We start from the raw sequence: 10,718 nt of genomic DNA, 5'->3' as shown, positions 1-10,718 counted from the left end.
GGGGGGGATGGGGGGGTTATCTGTGCCTTTCTGGGACTCGTGCTTGGCCAGGTTCTCCTTGTGCTCATAGCCCAGGGCACACTGGTCCTGCTTCTCCACCTCTACCCCATACTGCCCTCCAAACCCACGCTTATAGTCTGCAACACAACACAACACAACACAACACACACAACAAAACACACACAGACAGACAGACAGACAGACAGACAGACAGACAGACAGACAGACAGACAGACAGACAGACAGACACCAGCACACATTACAAACACCCATATATTAGAACATAGAGACAGTGACACACCTGACAGAGTGACATGAGGGAGAAACTTTATGGTGTTAAAGAAGATCCTGACGTTTCTGAACGTGATGGAGATCAGTGGTTAAAGCTCCACTGCAGGGCTGCTGCCATTGGTCAATCGATCCCAGCTATAAAATGTGTCTTACATGCATCTATCTTACTGTCATAACTCAGGTTATCAATAAGAGAGAGAGAGAGAGAGAGAGAGAGACAGAGACAGAGAGAGAGAGAGAGACAGAGAGAGAGACAGAGATAGACAGAGAGAGAGAGAGACAGAGAGAGAGAGAGACAGACAGAGAGAGAGACAGAGAGAGAGACAGAGAGAGAGAGAGAGAGAGAGAGACAGAGAGACAGAGAGAGAGACACAGAGAGAGAGAGAGAGAGAGAGACACAGACAGAGAGACAGAGAGAGACAGAGAGAGAGAGAGAGACACAGAGAGACAGAGAGAGAGACAGAGAGACAGAGAGAGAGACAGAGAGAGAGAGAGAGACAGACAGAGAGACACAGAGAGACAGAGAGAGAGACAGAGAGACAGAGAGAGAGACACTTGCTTTATTGGTCGCTCTGTATCTCGCTCGTTACACAATGTGACGCAACACGACGTGATGTAACTTCACAACCCTAGAGTGAAAATTGTTTTGTGAGTTATGGCCAACAATGTGTATTCTGAGGTCACCACGCCCTTAACCTTTGACCTTTGACCACCAAAATCTATTTAGTTCATTTTCGAGTTCAAGTGAATGTTTGTGCCAAATTTAGTTCCTTCAAGGTTTTACTGAGATACTGAGACATGGTGTCCATGAGACGGAGAGACGGACGACCTGAAAACAAAATGAAATAAAATAAAATTCTGCATTAGCTCGTGTTTTTAACAACAACTGATTATTTTATTCGGACGGTGCGAGTGAAGGGAGAAGCTCAGTCTCTTCATTTACAAGAGAATAAAAGGGCTTTTAATTCTGACCATAACTGTGTGAGAGCAGCAGCTGCACCTCAGACATGCAAATATAAATCTGAGCTCTGGCTCCACTTCCTCTTTCAGAGCCTTTTTTAACCACAGATTGAGGAAGTCGTCGGCCACATCCAAAACCGCGACCGAGCCACATCAGAGCTGAAGTGACAAAGCAGACGACTGATGAAGACGGAGGTCTGAGGGAAACGCTCCCCGTTCAAAGGTCACGTCAAACGGACGCTTTGATGTGCAACGATTTAAACAGGACAACACACATCCTTTAAAAAGTGTCTGTACTTCATTTATAGTGAGAAACAGAGTCCAACATAAAAACACTACAGCTCTGGCTCTGACATCATTTCAGCTCCTCTGTATCTGGACACTTCAGGGCCTCAGCTGTGTTCAGGTAAATAAAAAGCGTTACCTTTCTGAGACTCGTGGAGCTGCAGCTTCTCCTGGTGGTCCCATCCCAGCGCCGATTTGTCCTGTCTGTCCGTCTGCACGCCGAACTTACCGCCAAAGCCCTTCACATAGTCTGAAGAGAGACGACCAGAAGACGACAGGAGAGTCAGTGAGTTCTGTACGGGTTTAATATTCACTGTGATGCTGTAAATATCAAAGCGATTCTGGTCATAAAACAGCTGAGACGTTTATTCACCATCTACCAAAGGCTCTGGTCACAGCGTCAGGCGTCATGTTGTTAAACTCAGTGTTTCAGGATGCAGCACAATATCCAGGAAATGTAACCAACAGTCAGTTTAACACAGTCACAAACTTCTACGTCAGTTTCCCAGGTGAAGTCGAGTCGCTGCACCTGTTTTCAGATCACGTGACCCAGTTATCGCATATGCAAACATAGGCTGCAAAGACAAACCCAGTGCATTCTGGGGGAATTTTAAAGGTGACCTACGCCTGCAGGCTGCTGTCAGCCAACCAGGAAGTAAAGTCAGTCAGTGCAGGTGTGTCAGACTAGTAGCTGCAGGTAGAGCGTCTCTGCTGAGGGGAAACCGAGTCCAGACAAGCCAGGACAGACAGTCTGAGTCTGGACATGTAAACCTGCTGATCACAGACCAGCTGCTGGAAAATCTTCTCCCTGAACAAACCACTTACCAGCTGTTTTTCATCAGCGTGTTTGTCTAAACAAAGACCACATAAAGACCGCCTGCCTGGCGCAGAGGCGTGATGAACACCTGCACCTTTTCATCCATTAAGTGCTGATTGGACATTCACCCGTCTATCATCTACGCTGCACCGGACCTCAGGACCGGACTGAACCTCAGGACCGGACCGAACTCGCTCTTCTCACTCTTTTTTACCAAATGTGAAGAAGTTCCGTCAAGGTGTGACTGAGATTATCACGTTCACAAGAATGAGACGGACGCAAATGGTGCCGCTCTGACTGTCGCCGGCGCAGTGACATCATAAAACACGATCCCGTCCCGGCACCAACCTACTGATGTTAGACCATGACACTGGATTGTTGAGGCTGACGTCAACAATCCAATTAAACTGTGTGTGTGTGTGTGTGTGTGTGTGTGTGTGTGTGTGTGTGGATACCAACCTTTCTGCGACTCGTGTCTCTCTGTTTTTCCCTGGTACTCGAAGCCCACGGCGCTTTTGTCCACCTTGTCGGTCTCGACGCCAAACTTGCCGCCGAAGCCCTTGGTGTAATCTGCCGATAGGCGGGAGCAGAGGGGGGTGGGGGGGTGGGGTCAAAGTTAAGACAGGAAGAGGTGGAGCAGAGGTAACTCAAGACCTTCACCAGTGAGTTGGAGCGATTACATAAATGTGTTTCTCCTTGTGCATCTTCTTTGTTTTTTTCTCTTTCTGTCAAAGACTAAATTTGACATATATAACATATAGTTTATATATATTACACATATTTAATAATACCAACAAAACATTCTGAGATTTCAGATTGTGTCTGATTTAAGAAGAAAAAGAAGAAATGATCTGGAAGGAAACTAATACCTTCAAACCAAGAACTGGTCTGAATCTCACCTGGAACCGACATGAGGAGGAAACGTCCAACAAAGACTCATGTAATTTAAGTCCTGAGGCAGATGTAATCTGTGTGTGTGATGTTTCACAGGAATGTCTTATTGGACGCAGAGGAAAACAAACTTCACATCACACATGCAACTGAGGCTGAAAACAAAGCTGTTGTTCGCAGCTTAGAAAAGCAGAGAAAGGCTGAGGAATGAAGGAAGAGGAAGAAAATGCAAAATAACATGATCTGTCAGGGCCTGCGCTCAGTGGCTCTGTGTGTGTGTGTGTGTGTGTGTGTGTGTTTGTGTGTGTGTGTGTGTGTGTGTGTGTGTGTGATCTCTCCGGGTTAAATGCCGCTCGGCAGGATTTCCAGACAAACCTTTCTGGGACTCGTGTTTCTCGGTTTTGCCCTGGTAATCGAAGCCCACCGCGCTCTGGTCGACACGATCTGCCTGCACTCCGTATCGCCCCCCAAACCCAGTGGTGTAGTCTACACAGCAAAGCAGGGGGGCAAGGGTCAAAGGTCAGGGTGAAGCAGCATGGGAGCAGTGGTCATGGAGCAGCCCAATTCCAAATACCCCATCAACACTGAGCGCCACGAGCTAAAATCATCACTTGAGACTTCTCCAGTGATCAGACTCTGACTCTGTGTTGTCCTGCACGCCTGTTAAATACTGACACTGAGGAACTATTGGAATTGGGCAGATGTGCTGCATCTGTATGCAGGGTCCTCTGCAGGAGATGAACGAAAACAAAAAAGCTGGTGACAGCATAGCATCATGGGAATGCAGCATCAACACACTAAAAGCTAAGAAGCCAGAGCACCGGGTCACTGTTCATCATGTGCACAGTGCAGTCTGTGAGAACTGGACCGCAAATGTTTGCAGTCACTGACTGTGAGCTTAAAGGAGCATTATGTAAGTTTTTGCTATTGCTACATAGCTAACGTTAGCATTAGTAGCTGTTTACTTACAAGTTTTTGCCAAGAGCTTCAGCCATCTTTGTGTTTACAAGACAAGAAGTTATAATACATCCTCTGAGCAGCTACAGTGACTCGGTATCAGAAAGTGACGAGACGGGCTGAGGCTAACTGGTTAGCATGCTAACTTCAGTAAAAGAAAAGAAGCAAAACATTGGTGTTTGTTTCCACCTCTGGATACAGCTGTTGGTGAGTGAATGATGCTGAACTCACACTGTTTCTTCTAGACTGGTGGGTACACGGCTGCTAATGCTAACGTTAGCTATGTAGCAATAGCGAAAACTTGCATACAGCTCCATCAAAATGTTGAATTTCAGCTTTAATCTGAAGGAGTTTCGTTTTATATCTGATCAACTGTGTAGAAACGATCGCTCCACTTCTCTCCTCTCATCAGGATAAAAACTATTCTTCACTGTAAAAAGGTCAAATAGCTTCAAATCCCAAAAACTGCACTGACATAAGACTCACACACTGAGCTGTAACTTACACCAGAGAAACAAACAGAACAACATCTTAACATCTGCAGCACATTTTCCAAACACGGTCTGTCGGTCAAACTGTTAGTGGCTGGAAACAAAACCCGACAGACTGCTAGAAGAATTAAAGATCGACAGTGAATCTACAAATATATCACTAATATCGTCTGAGCTGGAATTTATTCAGAGGATTCGCCCTTCACCTTTCTGCGAGGCGTGTTTCTCCGTCTTCCCGGCGTATTCAAACCCGACAGCAGACTGGAAGGACAGAGGAGGAAGTCACAACACAAGTTTGAAATTCACAATGTCACAAAACATTAAAATGAGAGTTTTCATGTTTGATCCACTGAACAACAAGTTATACTTTAAAAGTGGTTATACTTCTCTTAACTCTTGATTTAAAACCTAACTGTGGCCTTGAACAGCTGTAACAGAGACTTTGTAGGATAGTGTCAATCAACTGTAGCTGAACTAATAAAAACATGACACAGTTCAGTGGTTATTGAGATTTTCTGGATCAGACTCAGCTCAGCTGTTTGTCCCATTAAAGCTCCTCCAGTGTAAAGGTCTGTGTCCATGTGTAGTGTGATTATAGATCAGCTCTAGCTTCTATATTAATACTGTGAAAGTATCAAAGCCTCAGTCCACAGAGAAATGCACACAGCCTGTATTCAGAAACTGAGCCTTAAAACCAGCCGTCAGGACTTCTGGAACTTTGTGATGTCACAACAAAGCAGTCACCAAGCCCCGCCCACCTGGACCCACCATCCAAACCTTGCAGGATTTGGTTTCTCTGAGTGTTTTACCTGAAATCTGCTATATATCTTTATTGGATCACTAAGAAAACAGTCAGCCACTCAGAAGAGAGGCTCAGAGCCTCCTCTCTTCTGATTGGCTCCTGACCTGTTGTTACTAGAGCTGCAGAGAGAAGCCTGAGAGAGGGGATGTAAAACTACACTGAGATGGTTTTTGGTTCTTAAAACCACAAATATATCTTCTTATGGATCAACACTTCAAAATAAAACACAGAAGAAGAAGAAACATGGAGCTTTAACAGGAAAACCAACATTTCATACCTGGTCAACGCGGTCAGCTTGAACTCCAAACTTGCCTCCAAAGCCCTTGGACGTGTCTGTCTGGGAGCAGTGCTTGGACAACTTGATCTGGTAGTCGTGACCCACGGCGGACTGTCGGGACACACAGAGGACAAAGACAGTTTCAGAGCATGTTGTCCAAATAGTAAAAGGACAAGCGGGAACATGTGAGGAATCAGAAACACAGCCAGAGTTTTGAAGCGTCGACATCTGACTCATCACTGGCGCTCACACTGTGGTGTAAACAACGCTCGGTCATCACATTCATGCTGCAGCGAGCACACGGTCCAGAGAGAGAGAGAGGGAGAGAGAGAGAGAGAGAGAGAGAGAGAGAGGGAGAGAGAGAGAGGTGTGGACAGACAGAGCTGCTCGCCAGGAAAACACACACACACACACACACACACACACACACACACACACACACACACAGGTCCTGTAGATTTGTGAAAACATTGGCTTTTCACATGTTCAGTGACCTGTGGACCTTCACAACAGCATCTGCTCATTGATTGGACCGTCAGGTGAGATTGTTTGGTCACCTTCAACATTACTTTGGCTTCATCAGGCAACGCAGCAGAAGATCTGAGACACATCTCTCTGAAACGGTTAAATATGAATGTGAAGCCACAAAAACACAGTTTACACACAGTTTGATCCATCAGTCCTCCCGCGTCTCTCACCTTGTCCATACGATCCTGCTGGACTCCAAACTTCCCTCCGTATCCATGCGACGCCTTGGGCATCGTCTCCAGCTCCTTCTGCTTCAAGCTGGTGTGCTCCGTCGACACCGTCTCACGCAGCCGGTGGATGCTGCACCGAGGGAGGAGGGAGGAGGGAGGAGGGAGGGAGACGCATTAATGTTGCTCTCCACGATGCATTTAATAGCAACGTAAAAACATGACCTGCTCTCTCACTCTATGTGCTCCTGATGTCCTGAACCGAGCACCGTCTTCGCCCCCCAGCGCTGCTCCTTCTCCGAAACGTCGTTCTGGAAACAAACAGAAGTTTAAAGTTTGGAGGACGGAGCAGGAGTTTATACGAGGAGGGAGGAGGATTAAACTCGAGGAGGTGAGCGAACGTACCTCAAAGTCGGGGTCGGTCTCCCAGTCGTCGCCTCCATCATCCACAGCCACCTTCACTGACTGTCCTGCTGCTGCCTTCCACATCTTTACTGAGCCTCTGCCACACGCACTGAAACACAACACACCAGGTTTGTACAGGTACAAACACAAAAGCTGACGAGAAGTTCACATTTCTCCACAGGTTCTGAAGGTAGAAGTTCTTCTCACGTTTATTTTTACACAACACTCACATGTAGAGCTGGAAAAATCAGTCAAATGCAGATCATTATCTTGTTTTTGGAAGTGATTAATTATTGAAGTCATTAGTCCATCAGGAACTCCCATCAGTCTCTAGTATCAATGTAAATTTAACATCTTTTAACGGTTATTTTTCACAGTTTCAGTCACTGTATCATCCCTCCTGTCCAAACTGCCCCTGATAACAAAGGAACTAAATCTTCTCTCTTCATTCTGTGTGTTAATAAAGTTTAACCAAAGTCTACATGAGGCTTCAGAAGTCTGCGTTCACCAAATCACGAGAGATCTGAAGTGACGGTGTATTTTTGGTACAAATGTCCCATTTTGTGATACCATCACTCCGCTGCGTCTCAGGAAGGAAACACAACGCAGGAATTTTATACAAAAAAAAGAGTCTTTGGAGAAAACACACTTCATGGCAGCTGTGACTGAAGTTTACAACACGTTTCCAAAGAATGAACACAGCTGTCTCTGTCCTACATTTCTTACACTTTGTGTTTTATTTCGTGCTGTTTAAACCAGTTGTTTCCACTTTCTGATGAATTATCTGGAAAAAAATGGCCGCTGTCCCACTTTCAAATTACCTGAGACATGCAGTTTAAAATGCAGAAAATCCTCACATTTCAAAACCTGAAAACTGGGAAATAAATGAACATTTATCCTTGAGAATTGACTTAATTAATAATCCAAATAGTTAGTAATGAATATTTCATCTAAATAACTGGTTAAACATCAGCTCTGCTTACACTGGAGTCATGCTAGTACAGGAGCGCTTTCATGGACAATGATCAATAAAATATAATATTATGGAGATAGATCTGCTTCAGTATTATAACTGTGAAAAGGTCGATAATCATGTGTAAATGTGTAATATGTAAATATAAAACACCTCCACAAATACAAAACAAAAGTGAGCTAATTTACAAAAAATATCTTGCAAATACACAAATAGATTCCACTAATAAAAAATATCTGTGAATATTTTCAATTAATGAAATAATGAAAAGCATTCGTGAATATCGTCCTTACATTTTTGTATTTGCAAATCCATTTTATATTCACAAAATATTTGTGTAAATTGGTCTGAAGTTTAACAGATTAACAAATTATTCAGATGAAATATTCATTACTAACTATTTTGATTATCAAGTCATTTTTCAAGCATAAATTCTCATTTGTTTCCCAGTTTTCAGATTTGAGGATTTGCTGCTTTTCTCCATTTTATTTTAGGTCATTATAAACTGCATGTTTTAGGTGATTTGAAAGTGGGACTGTTGCCATTTTTGTCCAGACAATTAATGAGATAGTGGAGAAAATAAGTGGCTTAAACAGCACGAAAAAAAAAAAAAGTAATAAACGTAGAAGAATCTAGCGCCATAGAATAATACAATATAATATACATGAGTCAAGAGAAAGATCTGACTGGTCTTTGATGCTGAATCACACCGAGAGGATGAAGACTGTGTTCCTGTGTCTGGATGATCTCCAGTGATCTGACTTCTCACTGGGACAAAAGCTTTTCTGTACTAATCCTAATTGCTGACTCTGCACATTGTGGGCAATCAGCATCTGTGTCCAATCACAGGCCGCAGGAGACGTGGCTCCATCCACCTCAGGAGAACGAGCCCAGGAAACGTCTTCAGACCAGGAAGCGGCAGCAAGTCCCAACTTTCACGGTGGTTACATGACAGGAGCTCCCACAACACAACCACACCCATCTGAGGGTCACTTCCAACCCCTGAACTGTGTCACCTTCCACCTGTCCGAGCAGGCCTGGGCAGGAGAGCTGGTCTGAGTTGTGACCGAGGTGTGAATGGTAAAATCTGGGCAACATGGAGCAGCTGGCAGGACTCACTAAAAAAAAACCAACGTTATTTCCGTGTGGGTGCACAAGTTAGCTGGAAGCTAACGTCCATGTCGGATGGTGTGTTCCCATTCAAGTAGGTCAGGCCGCATCCGTCACTCAGGACCTTCGTGTCCTGACGTGTTCATACATTTCCCACATGAAAACAGTTCATGTAACATCCCTGCGGGGTTTTCTGACGACCACCGACACAACCGTGTGCGCACCGGGTTTTAGGGTTTAATAACCGGACAGGCTCCGGACACGGGACGGGAGGACTCGGTGGGTGTCTCCACACCAGAGGAGTCAACGATAAGAAACCAGCAGCCGGAAAGATGCGTTTTAATTAGCTTTAAAACAGGGACCGCGGCGGCTCTGGTATTTCCTGTTCCAGTTTTCCAGTTAGCTAGCTAGCTAAAGCTAACATGCCATCAGGAATAACCGACTCGGCGCGAGTCTGGCGCGGACGTTTCACCTCCTACCCTCCGCTCAGGTGTGCAATACTCACCGGTGTACGACACAGGTGATCCCGACCACAGCCTGCACTGAATCTTTGAAGTCGACCCCGGTAGATGCGGTGCGTTCCCGGATCGGGTTTTGATGGAGAACCAGTGACGTTACTGGGATCTGCTGCTCTCTGCACGGCTCTTCCGGCTCTCCCAGTATCCCGTTCTCCGCCAGCGCGTGACGTCAAGGTGGGCGGGGCCGGTTAAAATTTTGGCTGTTTTTCCGTAAAATGTAAATTTGACAGGAAACTCCCAGTTTCTCCTCCTTTTATTATATTGTAGAACTTTAACAATTAATCGATTAATTGATCAACATACAAATAATATGCAATTATTTTGATGATCAATTACCTACAAAATAAAAAAACTAAGTGTTTGAAGATGTCACCTTGAATTTCAACATGAACGGCCGTTTTTCACTCTAACAGTTTATAGACCTAACGATTAATCGATTAATTTATCAACATACAAATAGCAATTCTTTTGATGATCAATAACCTACAAAATAAAAAAACTAAGTGTTTGAAGATGTCACCATGAATTCCAACACAAACTGCCTAAGGATCAATTGATTAATTGATCAACATACAAAGAATCCACTGTTATTTTGATGATTGATAAATAACCTACAAAATAAAAACAAAACTGACAAAGTATTTGAAGATGTCACCATGAATTCCAACACAAACTGCCATTTATTACTCTTTTCTAACAGTTTATAGACCTAACTAAAAATAAAAATAATCGGCAGATTAATTGATACCAAATTGATTTGAGTTATATTTATATTGCCTTCTGTCCCACCATGATCTCCAAAAACACATGCTCACAATATAGTTTCATCCAGAATGCTTTTACATTTTTACTTCATTAATATAAAGATTTAGAACTATCAAATAAATAAATACTTAAATCAAAACTAAACTTCAGTGGCCCTAATACGCCATCATATACTGTGGTGCAATAAGATGTTTAACTCTGCAGTGTTCTTGTGATGAGAAACATGGTCTGTTTGTGTTGTAAACCTTGTGGAAATTAAATTTAAAGAAGCCTTCTGTCTCTTCATTAGTAATGGTGTTAATGTCATTTAGCTTAATGGCCTTGAAAACAAGAGAAAGGCAAAATCTATCAAATAAATAAATACTAGAATCAAAACTAAACTTCAGCATCGTAAAATCGTCCCATGAGTAATTCGTGTCCTTGTCAGTGTGTAATGTATAAAGTAAAATCAAGTATATACTTGAAGTTGTTCCACTTAAGC

At 43.7% G+C, this 10,718-nt stretch overlaps 1 protein-coding gene across 3 annotated transcripts in view; it reads right to left on the bottom strand.

Annotated features, from left to right (window-relative positions):
* The window catches only part of cttn (cortactin), a 14,990-nt gene extending 5,372 nt beyond the window's left edge, over positions 1-9,618 (bottom strand). Inside the window, exons 1-10 of one of the 3 annotated variants that reach the window (XM_087175640.1) lie at positions 9,460-9,618; positions 6,872-6,980; positions 6,704-6,777; positions 6,470-6,599; positions 5,772-5,882; positions 4,899-4,953; positions 3,620-3,730; positions 2,813-2,923; positions 1,676-1,786; positions 27-137 (exon numbers count right to left, since the gene is read on the bottom strand). In XM_087175640.1, coding sequence (XP_087031766.1) covers positions 27-137; positions 1,676-1,786; positions 2,813-2,923; positions 3,620-3,730; positions 4,899-4,953; positions 5,772-5,882; positions 6,470-6,599; positions 6,704-6,777; positions 6,872-6,955 — 898 coding nt within the window. In that variant the 5' untranslated portion in view covers positions 6,956-6,980; positions 9,460-9,618. The remainder of the gene's footprint in view (positions 1-26; positions 138-1,675; positions 1,787-2,812; positions 2,924-3,619; positions 3,731-4,898; positions 4,954-5,771; positions 5,883-6,469; positions 6,600-6,703; positions 6,778-6,871; positions 6,981-9,459) is intronic. The other 2 variants (XM_087175641.1, XM_087175642.1) reach the window with 2 other exon arrangements.
* Between the last annotated feature and the right edge of the window lie 1,100 nt (positions 9,619-10,718).

This window comes from Seriola lalandi, unplaced genomic scaffold (assembly GCF_002814215.2).
Source record: "Seriola lalandi dorsalis isolate HSWRI2012SDOR001 ecotype SW California unplaced genomic scaffold, Sedor1 jcf7180002054478, whole genome shotgun sequence".
Taxonomy (NCBI): domain Eukaryota; kingdom Metazoa; phylum Chordata; class Actinopteri; order Carangiformes; family Carangidae; genus Seriola; species Seriola lalandi.
The sequence above is the reverse complement of the archived record's forward strand: the minus strand, read 5'-3'. Positions and strand labels throughout refer to the sequence as shown.